Raw genomic sequence first — 20,528 nt, 5'->3', positions numbered from 1 at the left:
GGCAAAAGGGCATCTTCTACTACTACTACTACCACCAAAAAATGTCTATTTTTAGAGAGTTTGAAGGTTTACAAAGCACACAGTATGAGGGAATTTTTCAATTTTTTTTCCATTTTTACAAAGCACATAGCATGAAGGGAGTGGGCTTAGTCTAGACCTGTGATTTCATCAATGGAGACAGTTCCCAGTGTGAAAACTCCCTCTACCAATGCAGATCAGCAGTCCATCAGTAACTTCAGTCTCAGATAGCTGCCCAAGGCATAAAAGCTTAAATGATTTGCCATAGCCACACCTCTAGTATATTTGTGCCAGGCACCAGGGCTACAAGGACAAAGAAGAAAACAATCTTTATTCTCAAAAGAATTATATTCACAAAGCTAGTCAGTGACAAAAGTGCATCTACTACTACTGCTACTACCACCAAAAATGTCTATTTTTAGAGAGTTTGAAGGTTTACAAAGCACATAGTATGAAGGAATAGTATATGACATAGGCAGAAGGAACCCAGGTCTTTCTGAGTCCTAAACCAGCCTTCTCCACTATGCCACTAAGATCATTAGCTCTGCTTTAAGGAGAAGGTAGCTAGGTAGCACAGTGGATAGAGTGAAGTCTTGGAGCCAAAAAGGACCTGAGTTTGAATCCTGCCTCAGACATTTGCTAGCTGTGTGACCTTACACAAGTAACTTAACCTCTCACAGGCTCAAGTTTGCTCAGCTGTAAAATGGGGATAATAATAGCACCTACCTTACACTGTTATGAGTCCCAAATGAGATAAAGTGACTTGCAAGCCTCAAAGTGCCATGTAAATGCTAGCTATTTTTATTTAGAAGTTAAGTGAATTGCCCAAGGTCACGTAGTCACTATGAGGCAGATAAGCAGCCAAACTCAAGCCCTGATTCCAGACCTACCCTACCCCACCTATGGACTCTCAGCCCAGGGCTCTCCCGAAGGCACCAGACAACTGGGGTTAAAGTGGTGGGTTGGTCCTGGATTCTCTTCATCCCTCCCCATTTAGGAGCAAGTGACAAGGTGACACAGTCCACTGGTAAGGGTGAACACCTGGAGGCTGCGGCCACCTCTCTATAATTGTCTCGACTCAGAAATCAGCACAATGCCACTCACAAAGAGGCCTTCACAAAGGTTTCTTGTCTATGATGCTGGCCACTTGTTAATGACACGTCTAAAATAAAGCTCCCCAGTGAGTTGGAGGATCTCGGACATCAGGCCCATAGCTGGCCACCATCCACTAAAGAATCACAAAGTCACAGAATGTCAGAGCTGGAATCGACCTTGGAGAGGCTCTACATTCAAGCCTGTCATTTTAAATGGGAGGAAAGTGGGGCAACAGAGAGAAGGGAGGTGACTCCCCCAAGATCACAGAGTGAGTCAGGAGCATGAGGAGATGAGACTGGAAACCAGGTGCTCCACCAGGGCAGTCAGCCCTCCCTCGTCTTGGTGCAGAAAGAACCGGGTGGCTGTGTGCAGCACCCTATCTGGCTAGCAGTTAGCAAGGGCTCCAAGGAAACTCGTCTCTGCAGGTCACACAGTGACTCTAGGGAGGACACACAGGGACCACCTGGGATGCTCAGCATTCCTAGGCACTGGGATGGTAACAACCCTTCTCCTGAGCAGGTGTCTGCTCTGAGCTGCCCATGTATGTCTCCAGACACAGGGCTTTAATGCTATCCCCTGCAAAAGACCGTCTGGAGTATCTAGGTATCTTTATAACGTTTTTAAAATGTCCACGGCTCCCTTACTCCTGGGGTGCTGGGAAAGATTACTCACGTTGCACGGCGTCTCCTGGGGTTCAGCACAGCTGCTTAAAAACTGAGATCAGCCGAGATCACCTGGCTGGGCCTGGGCCTCCAGTGGCCAAGTGAACCTACCACAAAGAAGCTCTCTCGGTAAGAACCCTGAAGTTTCAAGGGCATAAAATCTGCCTCCCTTACTGGTCAAACTACAAGTCCCCCTCCCCACCATGGTGGTAGGCAGGGAGGGTCAGAAACAACCACACCAAATCAAAGCAGCTCACAAAACATCAGAGCTGGAAGGGGCTCTTGAGATCATCTCATCTAACCAGGTAAACATGACTGCTTTTTCACAATAAATGAGAGTTTTGTTGGACTGGGCACCCTACTGGCCAAGCAGATTGGCATGGACACAGGTTACAGACTTTACAGATGGGCAAACTGAGGGCAAGGATGACAAGTCCCCAAATCACACTCAGTAAGTGGCAGACCTGGGACAAGAACCCAGGTCTCTTCTTTCCCAGATGAATGCTACAAGACTTAATGAAACACCAAAATTGGTTTGCTCTTGCTGAATTTAATTGAAATGGAGACCTATTACAATGTACACAATGACTTCAGTAATGTAAACTTAAAGATCACATAAAAGAAGGTGAACGCTGAGTAATGGAAAAGCAAATGAAAGTCCAGAAGATATAATGAAATATGTTTCCTCTCTCACGGCACAGGTGTGGGGAACTGCTCGGCCAGAATATTGTATACACTGCCAGATAGTCTCTGTATCAAATGTTTTTGCTTGATTGTTTTCCTTGTTACAGGGGAAGGTTGCATCTTGGGAAAGAGGAGGGAAATGACCTTGAAAAAAGACTCAACAAACCTTTGCTTTGCCTTGAAATCTATGGCTACAGTATACAAGAAGAGTGATGTTCAGGAAGTCCATCGTATGGGAGTCAACGTGCCAGATCTTGGATCAGGCTCTCTCCTTGGCTACCTGCATGACTGACCCAAATCCACCTTCCCCAACATGACTTCTAACAAGATGACAGAACTTTAGTCCCCCTCCAGAAGACAGAAGTAACAGCAGCACCAAAGCCAGTTGCTTGTTCTTTCGGTCAACTAAGTTACAAAAGATGCCAATGGAAGTGACCGGAGAAATAGGCCAATACTAGAAGAAAGTTTTCCAGTTGCACTCATCTTCCCCACTCTTAAGTCTTCCCTTCACTAGGCCAAAAGTCCCTTCTTCTCCTTGTGATACATAGTTTCCATTGTCCTCACCAATATGGCAGTGAGTCTCCTCTGGATACACTCCAACTTGTCAATGTCTTTCCTAAAGGCAGCGCCTCAAATAAAAAACAATACTCCAGATATAGTCCAAGTCCAAAGTCCTGAAGGTCTATTACACCTCTTATTCTGGATGATATATTTTTATTAATGCAATGTGAGGTCTCATTGGTTCTCTGGCTACCATGTCACACTGAACTAATTAAATTGGCTGCCTGCCATCACCTCTGGGTTCCTTCTGGCCAGCCATCCTGAGATTGTGGAATTTCTTTTTTAAACCCAAGAACATGATTTTACATTTTGTTGTTATTTAGCCATTCAGTCGTGTCATACTGTCCATGGGGTTTTGTTGGCAAAGATACAGAGTGGCTTGCCATTGCCTTCTCCAGTAGCTTAAGGCAAACATAGGTTAAGTGACTTGCCCAGAGTCACATAGCTAGTAAGTGTCTGAGGCCAGATTTGAACTCAGGTCTTCCTGACTCCAGGCCCAGTGCTCTATCTACTGAGCCACTTAGCTGTCCCCATCTTACATTCACCCCTATTAAACTTCATTTTATCAATCTAGTCTGTGGAAACATTTTTAGGTCCTCTTTCCATCATCCAGGCTGCTAGCTGTCTTTTCAAGTTCTGTGTCAGTAATAAATGTGATAAACATGGCATCTTCAACCAACTGATAAAAATGCTAAAACAAACTGAGCCGAGGACAGATTGGTGTCTAGGATGCTTCGATCCCATTCTTCCTCTTTAATGGTATCAATCTATTAACCACCACTCTTGGACCACTGGTCAGTCATTCAACCAGTTCCAAATTGGCCTAAAACATATTAACATCTGGTCCACGTCTCTCCATCTTAGCCACAAGGATACCGTCAGAGGTTTTGTCAGATGGCTTGCTAAAATGCAGGTATACTCAGCCCATGACACTGCCCTGTCTACCAGTCTAGCAACCCTATCAAACAAGGAACTGAGTTTAGTCATACATGACTCTATCTTTATGAACTTATACTAGCCCTGTGATCACTTCGTTCCTTTCTAAGTACATAGAAACCATCCCTTTAACAATTCATCCTAGGATTTTTCCATGGGCCAAAGTCAAGCTCACCATCTTACAGTTCAAAGGATTTGCCTTCTTCCCTGTTTTCAGAATCAGAACATTTCCTCATCTTCAGTAGGATGGCCGCCTCCTTTTCACTGTCCTTTGACAGAGACCACCAGCAGCTCAGCCATCCCAGGATAACAGCATCATGGATTCAGAGCTCAAAGGGACGTTAGAGATCATCTACTCTGCTATATTCCAATGACGTCACTTGACAGAGGACGGAACCAAGGCCCAGAGGAGCAAAGGGAATTACCAAGGATCCGTCAGCCAGGCAAAAACACTAAGTTAGGCACGGGGTTAAGCACTAGGGATACAAAGAAAGGCGAAAGCCAGTTCCAGCCCTTGAGGAGCTCACAGATAAAGCGGCAGATCCAGAATTTGAACCCAGGCCCTCTCATTCCTATTTAACATTCTTTCCATTATACCATGACACTGATGTCAAACTCAAATAGAAACGGATCCTTACAGCAGCATCCTGACTTAGAAAACCAGAAACTAATATTAACTATGTTGTTTTGTAATTTTATTTATCTAGTTAAACATTTCCCAGTGACATGTTTATCTGGTTTGGTCTGCACTTGAGTTTAGCTCCCTGGTTATCCTGCAAGGGTGACATCAACCCATTTGGGGGCATCTAAGTTCTCTGTCACAGTCTCCTACCTTATCTTGGGTTTAAATTCCCTATTGAGCATTTTTGTTCTAGTCTTTCCAATCAGAAGATTATTCTCCTTGGTAGAGAAAATAGAAGCTGAATAGGAGTCAAACAGCTCTGCTTTCTTTCCATTGTCTGTTATCATCAGCCTATTAATACCAAGCAACCACCTTATCCTTTATTTGATCTTTCTTTGGTCTCTGCAAAAAAAATTTTTTTAAAAAGCCTTTTTTTTTTTTTTTTGCTGTCCTTAGCATTCACTGCCTGCCTGTTACAATCATTCTAGGCTTTAGCGTCTTAACATTGTTACGCGATTCCTTCGTATTCATCCTCATTGGTCTTTGTGCCTCTGATCTCCTTTTGAAAATCATCCTCCCCAAAGGTGCCAAAATTACCTTCCTAAGGTCATGGGATGACCATTATCACTTCCCTGATGGAAAACTGATGGTAGCTCCTTATTACCTCGAGGATAAAATAAAATCTCCTGTCCTTGGCATTCATCCAGTTATAACAATCTGGCTCCAAACTGCTTTTCCAGCCTTATATCCATCTCAAATTAGGTTACTAGTTATTCCTTGAACTGAGCACACCATCTCCCACCCCCATGAATTCACCCAGGCTATCCACTTGCTCTGGAAGGCATTCCCTCCCCCCATCAGATTTTCACAATAATGCTTCCTCTTCCTTCAAGGCTTACCTCAGACGTCACCTCCTCTGCCTAGCTTTCCCCACTTCCCTTGAGTTGAAAATTATCCCTCTCTCCTCAAATATTCCTAGAACATTTCATGTGATGGTACAATAGAGAAAGCACTAGACCTGAAGTCAGGAAGACCCAAGTTCAAATCTTGCCCCAGACACTAAGTTATGTGATCCTAGGCAAGTCACTTTACCTCATTTGCCTTCAGTTTCCTCATCTGTAAAATGGGGATAAAAACTACCTACCTCATAAGAACCAAACAAGGTAACATAAAGCACTTTACAGACCGGAAAGTGCTCTATAAATCCTAAGTTATAATTTTTCTTTGCTACCATCGCACCCTAATTTGTATTATAATTATCTGTATATATGCCATATTTTCCCCTTGCCTCCCATAGAATTAAGAACCGTGCTATTTTTGTTTTAATATCTATCACCAATGCCTAGCACCAAGCCTTGCACACAATAGGTGCTTAATGTTTGTTGAATCTTCAGTATCTTGGGTATACTTGAGTACAACTTTTTAAAATCTGATTTTGTCAATGAACTCCCTATATAGCCATATCAGTTTCTTTAGACAGAATCCCCTCTTCTTCTTTACTGGAAAACTGTTTCTAGAATCAGAACTTCATCAGTGATACCATCCCATTCTTCTTTATTTTGATTTGTTTCATTTTGTGTGATTGGGTCTCCTTATCTCACCCAGGCTAAAAGCGGAGGGACCACTCGTGGCCCTAATTCAATACTTATCAGCATGGGAGCTGTGACTCTGTTCCCAACCTGGGCTGGTTCCCCCTTCGTTAGGCAGCCTGAGGAGTCATCCTATTGGTGCTAGATTTAGTACAGACACCAGACTGACTTCACCTATTAGAGCCCAGAACTCCTGAACTCAAGTGATCCACCATCCTCAGCCTTCCTAGCAGGAAAGACAACAGGCGTGTGCTATCACACCAACCCAGTCCATCCTTCTTGGGCTGATTTGCTTATATGGTCGTAGACTATGGGATCTTACCCAACCCTAGTCTGTCAAATTTTTGAAATCTGTTCTCCCCAAGGGATCATCTAACCAGTATTTGAAATACTCCAATGAAAAGGCATCTAAGGTAGGCCTATTCCATTTTGGGACAACTTTATTGATAAGCAAGTTTATTTTTGCCCTTAGAATCAAGTCTAAATTTACTTCTCTGCACTGCTTACCCAACACTAGCTCTGCCCTTTGGGGCCAAACTTAACAATCTAAAATTCCATCTAAATTGTGTTTGTTCCTTTATTTTATCATGTTTTCCACATGACAGCCTTTTAGATACTTGAAGACAGGTACCAGGACCACCCCTAAGCCTTCTCTTATGCAGGCTGAACAGTCCCACTTTCTTCAATACTTTCTCATAGGGCATCATCTTGAGGCTTTCTCTATCCTGCTTTCATTCCTCTGGAGCGCTTCAGAAGGCCAATGTCCTTCCTAAAATGTGTCACCTAGAAATGAACACAATATTCCAGTAGGATCTGCCCAGGGTAGGGTGTACATACAATCCTACCAGCAGTCAAGGGATGAGCACGGGCTGATGGACCACAGGTTAAAAGCCAGGTTAGGACAATTTCCCAAAAGCAGGCCTGACCATTTTCAAGGGGCCAGAGGAAGAACAGGACCACTGCAATTCCATTTTCCTTCCTATCCCCAGCCTCTGGTTTGTTTTCCCCCAGGCACGTACCCTACTGCTCTCTAGAGGCTTGCAGCTGGGCTCAGTCACAGTCTAATGCCAGACTCTGCTGATTTCAATCCCTTTCACCAGCAGAATAGGGTCCCCTACCAGCTGAACCTCCTCCATCATCCTGGTGCCTATAAGGCCTCTCACTGCTGCCACCTGGTGGCATTTCGGATAACCCATCTGTCCAGTTTTGGCCCTACCATCCTAAGCTGGCCCCTGATTCAAAGGAGTCAGATTGGAAGCTTCAGCAAGACCTGAAGCTCTCCTCTATCCCAAACAGCAGGAAGAAGCCAGGGCTAAACACAACTCTGGAGGCTGTATTGGCTCCAATCCTCTCCCCATCCGTTCCTCCCTCTGGTCTCAGCTTCCTCCAGACACCAGGAGACAGAAAGCACCCAAACCCTCTCCCCAGCTGCTGGAGAGACCACAGAGCAGGACAACAGATGAGTGATGGGCCACTGACTATTCACTGGCCTTCTTCCAGCCTGGCTCACAGGGGGCAGATCTGGGTCTCCATTGCCCTGACATAGACATCAGAAAGACAGAACCATGGATAGTCAGAGATGGAAGAGGGCACACATTTAGAGTCATGGATCTATGATAAGATCACAGAGCTAGAGAGAACCCTAGAGGCCATCTAGAACAACTACCACATTTTGCAAGTGGGGAGAGTGAGGCCCAGAGATGGGAAGGGATTTGCCCAAGGTCACATAGGTAGTAAGTGTCAGAAGGGGGATTTGAACTCAGGTCCCTGGACTCCCAAATCCACTTCTCTACATTTCATCCTGCAGTATTCCTGGAAGAGTCTGAGCACCTGGACTAAATTCTCAGCTCTGCTACAAAACACCTATGTGATGTTGGGCAAGTCACTTCACTCCTATGTGACTGTTTCACTACATGTAAAATAAATGGGTTGGGCTTGATGATCACTAAAGCCCCTCCTCTAGCTCTAATCCTATAATCCTAACCCAGCCTCCTTATTTTTACCGAGGAGGAGACAGAGACCCAGGGATGGGGAAGTGATTTACCTAAGGCCAGAAAACAACTTAGTGACCCAACTGGACAACAATCTAGTCTCCATTCTCCCAGTTCACAATTCTTTTTACTCCACCACCCTTCCTAGACTTAGCAGATCCCTCCTGAAATATTAAATAAGGGTAGTTTTAGGACCAAGAAAATAAAATCCTTCTTTACATAAGGATAGTAAGTAAGATTATATAATTTACTCCCCTTGAGACAGACAGGGGTTTCTCAACCTGGAATCCATAGACTTCCCAAGGATCTATAGACACATTTCAGGGGATCAATGAATTTGGATGAGAGAAAAATGACATCTTTATTTTTATGTGTCTCCAACTGAAATTTAGTATTTCTTTCAATTATTTAAAACCCTGATTCAGGGAAGGGGTCCATAGGCTTCACCAAACTATTAAAGGGATCTACAACACACAAAAGGGATGAAGAATCCCTACCTCAAGAGAGAGGCAGTGTAGTACAGTGGAAAGAGAACCAGCTCTGAATTTAGAGGCTCTGGGTTCAAATCCTGTTTCTGATGCTTATTGCCCAAGTGACTTTGAGCAAGTTATTTTACTCCCACAGGCCTCAGTTTCCTCATCTGTAAAATAAGAATGCTAGGATAGATGGCCTCCAGATCAAGTTTGATGGAGGAAAAGAGGCAGACACTGGTGCCCTCTTGAGGCCAAGCTTGGTCTCCACACCATTAGACACAGCACCTCGCCCAGTTCTAGCCCAAGGCCAATCTCAACCCCTGCCCATCATGGGGGACGTCAGAAACAATAGCACATAGGTCCAGAGGAATAATGCAAATGAGAGGAAGCCTTGGGTGTCTAGGTAAATGACAATCTGGTCATTAAGAATAAAGGATTCATGCTAAGAATGAAGATTTTCCTAAAATGGCAAGCAATGATGCCCTCCCCTGACACTTCATCATGCAGGTGACCTTGAACTTCCAAAAGTTACACCATTTGAGCACAAGCTCAAGCAGGCCAAGCTAGACAGGTTCCAAATAAAGGTCTAGCCACTGATTCTACGTCTGCCTTCCTAGGGCCTGCCCAGGTAAATTTGGAGATGCTCAATGGCAGGCAGGCCACAAGATGACTACATTGTTGGCCACCACAATTCTCCAAGGTAGTCTAGCACATTAGAGAAGGTTTGGGATCTGTATGTTGGAGGTAGGATTCACACCAGTGACATCACCAATCCTTGAAGTATCAAGGTAGAACAATGCAAGTGTCCTGAGTCACACAGGGTTGTCAGATAAAAGGGAATGACGGGATTTGGTTTTTTTTCCAGTGGGAAGTTGGAAAGGGTCAGAAGATGACATTCTACACCGAGTTCTACTACTAACTCACCGTGTGACATTGGACAAGCCCCATTCTGGATCTCTTCTTCAATAAAATTAGATAACTAAATTAGATAAATTAGATAATTAAATAACAAGCTATGACATCCTAGGATTTCAGATTGCCTGAGTTAGCTCCCTGACATGGAGATCAAGTCCATGCCCCAACAGACCCTCCCTAGAGGAAAAGATGGAGTCATTCTTCTCAGAAAGGGAGCACCCTGGGTCTCAGGCTGGCCAGCCTAACAGACTCTGGGCAAAAAGAGAATAGATACCAACAAATCTCAATCATCAGGACTCTGTAGTGACATTTCCCGCAAGGAAAGCCCAGCCAAGGCCCATCTCATTAGCATAGCCTGTGACCTGAATGATTCTCCCAGTGACCTGAACCTTGTTCTTCCTGGGATATGTTCTGTCCTACAGAGATTCTGTCACATGGAAGCCAGTGATCCCAGGGAGAAGGGAAGGTCAACTTGCTCTCCTCTTGCTATGATTTGGGGGTGAGGGAAAAAGAAGGAAGGAATAAAATTAGAGGGGAAGTGGCAACAAAGATGTAGAAAGAATGTATAAGCCCCTTTGGACTCACACATGAAGAGACCTCAACTTCTTCTCCCACATTCCCCAAGGGATGAATTCCATGAATCCTTCAGAGCAGAGGAGAAGAGGGTCTGAGCCACTGAGGATCAGAGGCTGGTCCATTTTAAAGGATAAAAGGAGCTGGGAAAGGACAGGATCCCTTTTCCATTTCTCTTGTGTTAAAGACTGAAGAGAAAGGAGATGGTTGGAGCTAGGATGTGGGAAGGAAGTAGGAAATACTCAGTCTACTGGTATCCATGGTCTTAAAACAGCTTTAGCTATATCACCTCCTTTCTCAAAAATCTTCAACGATTCCCTGTGTTGTTTTTTAGTTGTTTTAGTCATGTCTAACTCTCTGTGACCCCATTTAGGGTTTTCTTGGCAGAGATACCAGAGTGGTTTGCCATTTCTTTCTCCAGTTCATTTCACAGATGAGGAAATTAAGGCAAACAGCGTTAGGTCACTTGTCCAGTGTCACACAGCTAGTAAGTGTCTAAGGCTACATTTGAACTCAGGTCCTCCTGACTCCAGGCCTGGCACTCTATCCGCTGTGCCACCTAGCTGCCCATGGCCTACAGGACAAAATTCAAAATTCCCTAGCCTGGCATTCAAAGCTTTCTATAACCTGGCCCCAAATGATATTTCCCATCTCATATCCACTGTTTGCCCAACCAAAGCAGGCTAGTATCCTTAAAACACACCATCCTCATTCTCACCTCTAGGGCTTTGCTCATGCAGTTCCCACCCCAATCAGGAATTCCTTCCTTCCCTCTTCCTCCACCAATTCAAATTTGGCACACCCTTCAAGGCTTAGGCCAAAGTCCCCTTCCTCCTAGAAACCTTTTTCTAACCACCCCAGCTCCCACACTGAACCTTAGAACAACAAGAAATTCTTATTTGTACCACTCATCTGGGCTTTAATTGGGGATTAAAATAGCACCCACCTCCCAGAGCTCTGAGAATCAAATGAGATCACTGCTATGTACTTAGTACTTGGCACCTAGTAGGGACTATATAAGTGTTAGTTATTATTATTAATTACATTCTGCCTAAGTTGTTCAATGCCTCCCATATGTAAGCCAGACAACTATTCCAAAAAGTCCATTTAGGGCAAGGTTTGACTTTAGAACTTTTTAAAACCAATAGTTCAAAGGATAATGTTATATATAATATATATATTATCTACATTATTATATATAATAAAAAGTTTGTGAAGTCAAACATGAATTGAGCTTTAGTGGAGTCACTTTGCAAATAATGGTTGTCCCAAATGGCTACTTCTTCCTAGGGGAAGAAACTAGTTCATATAATTTCCTTATATATTTTATTACCATGCTATGCATAGAGTAGACACTCACTACTCAAAGACAAGTCCGAGTTTCCATTCCCAAGAACAATGATGCCACTGAGACAGAGAGGGATGCCGGTATGTAGTGGCTTTTTAAAGGGTGAAGGTAGAAGATGATGATGGTGTCAGTTTTTGGACATGTGACGTTTGAGGTGATGATCAGACATTCAGGCAACTGATGTCAGACAGGGAACTAAAAAACTAACTCCCTCTTCCCCAAAGTCCTTTAGGACACAGTTTGACTTTCAGGGGTTGGTGATTAAATGCTCCAAAAAATCAGCATCCGTTACAAGGAGACAACTTTAAATAGAGCGCATTAGGTCAGAACTTCCCTGAACTGGGTTGAGGTTTCCAAATAAACACCAGCTCAAAAGGGAGTAATGCACACTGCCACCCTCTTCTGGACAGGATCTGGAACCCCAAATGCCAAAATCAGCATTAAGTACCTCTATTAATGGTGTTTGGTGTGAATCAATGAACAGGCTTGGATTTCACTAATGCTGAGACATCAAATGCTATAAGGTTCCTGTGTGTGTGTGTGAGTGTGTGTGTGCACCCGGGTGTGCGCACATGTGACAACCAAGGAAACAAGAGTGACTAAGAGATGATCCTTCTGCAAATATATGCCCTGCAAAACCATCCCCTTCCTGCACTCAAGAAATAGGAAGAAGATGCAATCTAATTCAGCCAAGAGACCTGATTTGGGCCTAGGAGGCAGCTGGGGAACAGGAGAGAGCAAGGAGCTGGGAGGCAGTAGATTCGGGTTCTAGCCCAAGTGCCGGCTCTGCCACAAACCCATGAGAAAAAGTTTATGAAACACACTGGGTGACCTGGGCATGTCACTGCCCTTCTCTGGGCCTCAGTTTCCTCATTTGAAAAAAATGAAGCAATTTGACTGAAGATCTCTAAAAGGCCCCTCATTGCTAATATTTGATTACTTCCTTGCATATGATTTTATTAAGTAGGATAAAAAGGCCAAAATAATAAGCTCCCTACCAGGCCTCCGCTAAGGGGAAGAGTAGTCTCAAGTGGTTCAAACAGTTTAATAGATTACATTAGACTTGAAAGTACTGGGTCATCACCAAGCTCCTCCTTGATATGCCCATCTTTGGAATGGCACCACAGCTTGGTCAAAGACACATGGGACAACCTGAGGGTTGGGTATGTATGATACTCTTCAGTTTCTTTCTATCTCTCTCCCTCCCTCTCTGTCTCTCTCTGTCTCTCTCTGTCTCTCTGTCTCTTCCTCCCTCCCTCTCTGCCTCTCTCTGTCTGTCTCTGTTTCTCCTCTCTCTCTCTCCGTCTTTGGTCTCAGGACCCTTTCATACTCTTAAAAATTATTGAGAACTTCCTTACACTCTTAAAAATTTTTGAAGACTCCTTTACACCCTTAAAAATTATTCAACAAAGAGCTTTTGTCTATATGGATTATATCTATCAATATTAATCTTATTAAAAATTAAATTTTTAAATATTTATTAATTCATTAAAAAATAATAATAAATTTTGAATAATTTATTTTTAAACATGTTTAATATTTATTAATTTTAATTTTAAATATTTTATTTTTTATTTTAAATTTTATTTTAAATATTTATTAATTCATTTAAAAATAATAATAATAAACCCATTCCATTTTACATAAATAGTATATTTTTATGAAAAATAGCTACTTTCCAAAATTATAAAAAACTGGAAAGAGTGGCATTGTTTTAAATATTTTTGCAAATCTCTTTAATGTCTGGCTCAGTAAAAGATAGCTGGGTTTTCCTACCTGCTTTTGCATTTAATTTGTTGTAATGCATTGTTTTGGTAGAATGATATTTTAAAAATCCAACCTCAAACATGTGTAATTGGAAAAAGGAGGAGTATTTTAATAGATAAATAGCATGTTAGTATTGTTATAAAAATAGTTTTGATTTTGCAGACCCTCTGAAAGGGTCTCAGGGCTCTAGGGGTCCTCAGACCACTCTTTGAGAATGTCTGCTCTAGCACATGGCATCAGCAAAATCATAAGGGGTCCATCTCATATATACCAGAAAAGCCTTCCATTGTGTCTCCTGCTTAGACACATTCACCATACACAGCTCTGGTGTAGACAAAATACCACTGCACTCTCCTGGTGCAACAGCCCACACTTATTCCTTTATGGCCCCTGCAGCTTAGATGTGCCACCTTTGAGAGGCCTACTTAAAAAACTTGTATCTTCCTGAAGACAAAAAGATATTACACAAATTTGGCTTTTTCCAATGGGAGCTCCAATGGGAAGTAGAAAGGGCCGAGAGATGGCATTCGAATCCCAATTATGCCACTAACTCACCAGGTGGCCTTGGACAAGACCCATTCTGGACCTCTTCTTCAATAAAATTAGGGAGCTAGACTAAATGACCAGCTATGACATTTTAGGATTTCAGATTGCCCAGGCCAGCTCCCTGGCAACGGAGATTCAGTCCACTCCCCCAGCAGACTCTCCCCTAGAGGAAGAGATAGAGTCTTTCTTCTCAGAAAAGAAATACCTTGTGGTTTCAGGATGGGCAGCCTAACAAACACAAGGCAAGAGGAGAATAAACAATCAAAGCCGAATTATCAGGACTCTGTAGTGACATTCTCTGCAAGGGAAGCCCAGTCAAGGCCCATCCCATAAGCACAGCCTGTGACTTGAATGATTCTCCCATGGCCTGAGCCTTTGTTCTTCCTGGGATGTGATCTGTTCTGGAGAGATTCTGTTATCGGGGAGCCAGTGACCCCAGGAAGAAGGGAATATCGACTTATTCTCTGCCTGATACTAACTGGAAGGGGGGGGAGAAAGGATGAAAATTAGAGGAGAAGGGGAAAGAGGGAAACAGAAAATGTTGGCCCTGGAGTCAGGTAAACCTGGGTTCAAAACCCATCTCCAACACTTATCAGTTCTGTGACCATGGGCAAGTTGTTTAACTTATGAGCCTCAGTTTCCTCAGTTATAGTACGGGGATAAAAATACCTGTTCTTCTTCTCAGGGTTGTACTTAGGCCCATTTTTAACATCTCTAGTTTGCTGAAGGAACAAAGAGGTAATTTTTAGAAAAAGTGCATTACAAAGTGCTTCCAACAGCTAAGAAGCAGCTACATTCCAGCCACTTTGGCTCCAGTGGGCGACCCCACAGGGCCCAGACGACAGCCAATCCAATGGTAATGACTCAATCCCGTGACAATTACTACCCTAGAAATTCTGGTAAATCACCAAGAACCAGCACTTTGGATTAAAAACCATGAATCTTTCAGCATTATATAACAAAGAGCCCAAATCGACCTGCTACCAAATAAGATAATATATGTAATGTGCTTTGCAAACTTTTAAGCATTAGGGCAATGTCAGTTCAGCAATTTAATTCAATCCAAAAACAAAGAGCCTACTCTGTGCCAGGCATGGTGTTAGCCAATAGAGATAAAAAGACAAGGGAGTAGGGGAAAGAGAGAGATTGGGGGGAGAAGAGGGAGAGGGAAAAGAAAGACAGAGAGAGAGAGAGAGAGAGAGAGAGAGAGAGAGAGAGAGAGAGAGAGAGAGAGAGAGAGAGAGAGAGAGAGAGAAGTCACAAGAAATTCTGAGACAAAGTTCTGAACATGATCCATTTGGTGAGGGTTGATAGAGAGAGTCTTTTATAGTGATTTACAAGATGGCATGCCAAAATCTCAAGAAACATAGGTGTGCTTCTTCTAATTTGCTAGAAAGTAAAAACCTCTCACATCAGCTTGATATTACAATATTTGGCCCTCCCCTTCTGAAATGTCCCTAAACCACAAACAAAACATGCAATCTGGAGAATTTGGGTATTGCCACAACAGCTTAGCTTGATATTTAGGTTAAGCAAGCTTCTCCGGAATGTGGGTAAGGGGGTGAATTTACAAGGGTGGAGATCCAAATCAAAAGACAAGAGTGGAGGTTCAAGTCACTAGAATTTCTATGACCTAAATGACCTAAGGTTACCTGAATAAACTTGCAAGGGTAAGGAACAGTGAGGGGAAATGTTAAATCTAGCTTAAGACTTAACAAAATAGAATGAAAAATCAATTTTTAATTTCACAGAGAGAGGGAGAAGAGGGAGAGGTGCAACACAGAGAGAGACACAGAGAGTCTTTATAAAGATGGCAGCAGTATCAGAAGAGACAAGGGAGCATATGTGAGAGATGTCACAAAGGCAAGAGCCTTGGCCACAGATTGGATGGGGTGGGGGAGGGTGGAAAGAGAATGAGGAATCAAAGATGAAAAGGTAGTGAGTATGGTGGAGGATGGTAGCATTCTCAACAGTAATAGGAAAGTTAGGTTCAAAAGTATATCACTAAAGTCAAAGTATCTAGAACCAAGAACCATATTCCAGCTATATCTTGCCTGGTCAAACCACATGCATCTTGTGCTCAGTTCTGTGCATTACATTTTAGAAAGCTTATCAGCAAACTTCAGCAGAACCAGAGAGTGACAACAAGGATGGCAATGCTTATGATGGAAAATGTTATCCACAAAGAAGAAAGAACTATGGAGTTAGAATGCAGATAGAAGCATACTATTTGCTACTGTTTTTTCTTCTGTTGTGTTTTGTTTCCTCTTTCTGGTGGTTCCTCCTATTGGTTCTAATTCTTATTTACAACATCACTAATGTGAAAATATGCTGAACAGGAATGTGTATGTATAACCTATATCAGATTGTGCTCCTTGGGGAGGGAGGAGAAGAAATATTTAAAGCTCAAAAGCTTATGGAAGTGATTGTTGATAATTCAAAATAAATTAATTAAAAATTTTTTAAAAGAAGAAAAGATAGTAAAAAAAAACCAAGGATGGCAGTGAAAGCTGGAAATGATACCTACTGAAAATCAGTAGATAAAACTTGAGCCGTGTAGCATGGAGAAGAGGAACTTTTTGGAAGACACAATACCTACCTTCAAGGATGTGAAGGGCTAAACTTTAGAAATGGTGTTAGGTTTGTATTGTTCTGCTTGACTCCAGTGGGCAGGACCACCACCTGTGAATTGCAGAGATAAGAAAACCTCTTCCAGATAAAGACAACTTTCCTATAAATTAGAGCTCAAAGTCAAAAGGGCTGGCTCAAATGGCAGGACGTGGCCCCTGTCTGGAGATCTTTAAAAGTGAAGACCTTGTTGGAGCCATTACAAAGGCGACTCCTGGTTAGGGATGGTTCGGACTAGAGGTCTCCTAAGGACTCTTGTAGCTGTTGTCCTTGATGGGGACCAATGCCATCACGAGGTCAGGTCAAGGTACAGTGTGTTCAGCTGTGGCTGATCAGTGCGACACGAGCTCAGAAGGCCCCGCCATAGGTAGGGCACAAGTAGTCCATTGGAACATTCGGGATAGATTAGAGCATCTCATGTTTCCTTTGTGTCGCTGTGACTCTGCTTTGCTCACAAAGCACAGTGCCTTCTTTGATGTGGGCACCATGATGGCATCTTATTTTGTATTATTTATTAGAGTGCTGGACTTGAATCCTGCCTCATTTACTACCTGTGTGAGTCTTGGAAAACTACTTAACTACTCTCAGCCTTAGTTTCCTCATCTGTAAAATGGGGGATAATAATAGTACCTCCTTCACAAGGCAGCTGTAAGCATCAAATGAGATAACATCTGTTAGGTGCTTGGCAAACCTTAAAATGCCATATAAATGCTAGCTGTATTAGCTATTGTATCCTCTTCAGTGCCTAGCCCAGAACTTTGCACGTGGTAGGTACTTGATTAATGGGCATTGCAATGAACTGGACACTCCAAATATCTTTCTGAAACCAGCAAGCAGAGTACTGAAGGGCTTGGAGGAAATTTCTATGATGCTTCTCCACCATCCAGAAGCTTTTCTAAGTAAACTATCTCCCTGGTTCTATGTGGCATGCCAGCTCTCCTAAAAGCTTTCAGGGAGTCCCTAGTTATTGGATGGAGACTACTGCTAGAGAATCAGGAGCAGAATGGGCCACAGGCCCTGCTGTAAGTCCTCCACTAGACAAGCAGTGAACAGCAAAACTTGTCTTTGAGTTACATCTGAGCTTTTTCAAAATCAGTTACGGCATAATTCACACAGTCGTTCCAAAGGCTTAAGGGTTGTTAACAACTCTGAACTCTGGTGGAGTCTCCCAAGTCAAGACTGTGGTCTGGTTGGTGGTCTGACCACCAACACCACAGGTGTGTCAGGTCAAAAACAGAAAAGAACAAACGTATCTTTTTCTCTCACTAACCCAGCCTGGAGCCTGGCTCAACAGCTTGTCTCATGTTCTCCAACTGATCAAAAGGCAAGGGGCTCTTAACCTGACGTCCACAGACGATGGTTCAGGAGTTCCATGAGCTTGAATGGGGGACAAATTTCCCTCTTTATTTTCATTAACTTTGAACTGAAAATTAGTATTTCCTTCAATTATAAATGTAGGCAACAAAATGTTATTCTGAGAAAGGGTCTTTAGGCTTCACCAGATTGCCACCATGGTCTGTGACACAAAAAAAGATTAAGAACCCATCGCTAAGGTCAACTATATTTCCAAAATAGGATAACTAAAGTCTCCCACGACCAAATGCCAACATATTGATCCAGACCTCCTGGGAGTCCCAGGAACAATTCAAAATTTGTTCATTGATCCATTCTACAAACATTTCTCAAACACCTGCTATTTACAAGCACTGTTGACACCATTCCTTATGTCTTTATGATCTAATAGGTGAGATAAGATATGTATATGGTCCCATTCACTTGAATTAGTTAATTCACTTTGCTTGGCAGGCTATGTGCAGAGCACTTGTGGTAGGCGTTGAGGGAGATAATGAAGACAAGACAGGATCTGTAGATCCTGTAACGATGTAACATAGGACCACACAAACAGCTATGATACAAATGAAAACAGGGTAAATTCAGAGGGGTGGCACAAAGCATTACGGGAGTTGAGCACAAGCACCGAGTCAGAGTTCAGGAAGGAGTACTTGGCCAGCAGCAAATGAGAACTGTGCTCAGGGCATCCTTAATCAGGACAACTATCTGGAACCACCATTGCATCTCCATCTGACCTCTGAGTCATGATGGAACCCATGCCGTCCTGCACCTCCTACAACCCCAAACCCACCTGACATTCCTAGCCCTCACTTGCTACTTCTCCCTCTGCAAGCTGAGATGCCACCAGAGGCCATATGTTCCTACTTATTAAGTCCCGATGCATTTATCTAAAAAACACAGCCACAGAACCTGGAGTCATCCCTTCATCCACGAGAGGCTCAGATTCCCTCATCATCTACATAACACCATGAAAGGATAACACAGAGAAAAGTTGGAAATGGAAATATAGATTTAGAAGTGATCTATTCAGAGATAATAATTGAAGCCAAGGGAGTAGATGAGACCATTAAGAAATGTGTTGGGGGCGGCTGGGTGGCACAGTAGATAGAGCACCAGGCCTTGGAGTCAGGAGGACCTGAGTTCAAATCCAACCTCATACACTTGATACTTGCTAGCTGTGTGACCCTGGGCAAGTCACTTAACCCCAATTGCCTCACCCCCCAAAAAAAAAAATGTGTTGGATTAGGAGTCAAGAAACCACACTTAACTGTTGTGTGAGTGTTGACCAGTCCTTTAATCCCTGTGGCTTCTGTTTCTTTATCTGTCAAATGAGGACAGCAACACTTGTTCTACCTATGTCATGGGAGTGTCACTGAGAAAGTTCCTTGTAAAAGCCTTAAAGCACTATATAAATGTGAGTTAGCAGCAGTATAATCATTAGTATAATGAATTAGTAATATTATTAATTATTGATTATTAATAATTGCCATTAATCATCATCATCATCATCACCGTCAGATTCTGGTGTTATCTTTGTTGTTCCTTCCTGGTCCCTTTACATGGACTCTTAGACCCAGAAAGGATCTCAGCAATCACCAAGTCCAATGGTTTTAAACCCCAATCACATGTTTACATTTGCAGCACTCAACAGACTTACTATGATTATCCCAATCTTGTGTTTCTTGACAAAGGCATTAAAAGGATGACAGTCATCTGGAGGGAGGTGGTGTATAAGATGATCTGGGGTACTGCAGGGCAGCCCTCAGAAGGCTGAGACTCGAGATCCAGTCAAGCTCCCTCATTTAACAAAATGAAGAAACTGAGGCTTGATGAGAAGCGACCTGCCTAAAGCCACACAGCAAATCTGTGGTGAAACTAAGAGGTAGAACCCAGATCTCTGACTTCTAGCCCTTCACATCATACTGCCTTTCGTCAACAAAAATCCAAACAGGCTGTTTGAGATTGGAAGCCCCTGGGGTGCTGTGGAAGAAGCCCTGAACCTGGGAGTCCGATGGAATAGCTGTGTGGCTCTATAAAAGTCATTTCCTCTGTCTGGGCATCAGTTCCTGTTAAATGGAGAGGATACCACTTGCCCCAGCTGCCTAACAGGGATGCTGTTTTTGAAAGCTGCAAATTTGAATACTGCTTGTTATGATTACCTCAGTTTCTCCAGCTCCCCCCACTACAGGCTTTTACCAACAGCAGACGGACTCTCTTCCTAGGTTCTCACCTGTTTGGGCAACCAAGTGTGTCCACCCACTCCACACCATGGTGACCTTTTCATTCTGGAAACAAGTGGCTTCTATTTTCTGGGGCGTGGGTAGAAAAGCAGCTGGGCTCAGTAGCTGGCCGTGTTTGTTGCTACCCCAGACGTACAGATCTCCTTCATCTAAAACAGCCAAAGAGAGGAGTGGATTAGCACAAAGCAAAGTTGGCCACCAGAATGCCGGAGGAGACAGGCTGACAAGCCACTGCTCTGAGTTGGAATATTCAAACGAACCATCCCCTCCATCTTCTCCCCTTTCATTAACCAATAACACAGCCCAACAATGACCACTGGAGTGCTTGATTCCCCTCAGCTGGGATGGCTTCTTCATGTTAGCTGGGGTGACCTTCAGAGACAGGATAAGCCTGGTAGGGACAGCCAGAGGGGCTGATGTAGAGGTTTTCTTGTGGCTTCCCTCCCACTCCTAGAGCAGAGGGAGCAGGAGGCATTTATAATTCAAGTCAACAAGCATTGATTTAGCACCTGATGTCTACAAGGCAC

At 43.2% G+C, this 20,528-nt stretch overlaps 1 protein-coding gene across 1 annotated transcript in view; it reads right to left on the bottom strand.

Moving 5' to 3' along the window:
• The window catches only part of SERGEF (secretion regulating guanine nucleotide exchange factor), a 239,972-nt gene that overhangs the window by 205,624 nt on the left and 13,820 nt on the right, over nt 1-20,528 (bottom strand). Inside the window, 1 exon segment of the mRNA XM_021005400.2 lies at nt 19,992-20,150. Coding sequence (XP_020861059.1) covers nt 19,992-20,150 — 159 coding nt within the window.

The sequence above is a fragment of the Phascolarctos cinereus genome, unplaced genomic scaffold (assembly GCF_003287225.1).
Source record: "Phascolarctos cinereus isolate Bilbo 61053 unplaced genomic scaffold, phaCin_HiC Scaffold_9;HRSCAF=440, whole genome shotgun sequence".
In the NCBI taxonomy this organism is placed as follows: Eukaryota; Metazoa; Chordata; class Mammalia; order Diprotodontia; family Phascolarctidae; genus Phascolarctos; species Phascolarctos cinereus.
The sequence above is the reverse complement of the archived record's forward strand: the minus strand, read 5'-3'. Positions and strand labels throughout refer to the sequence as shown.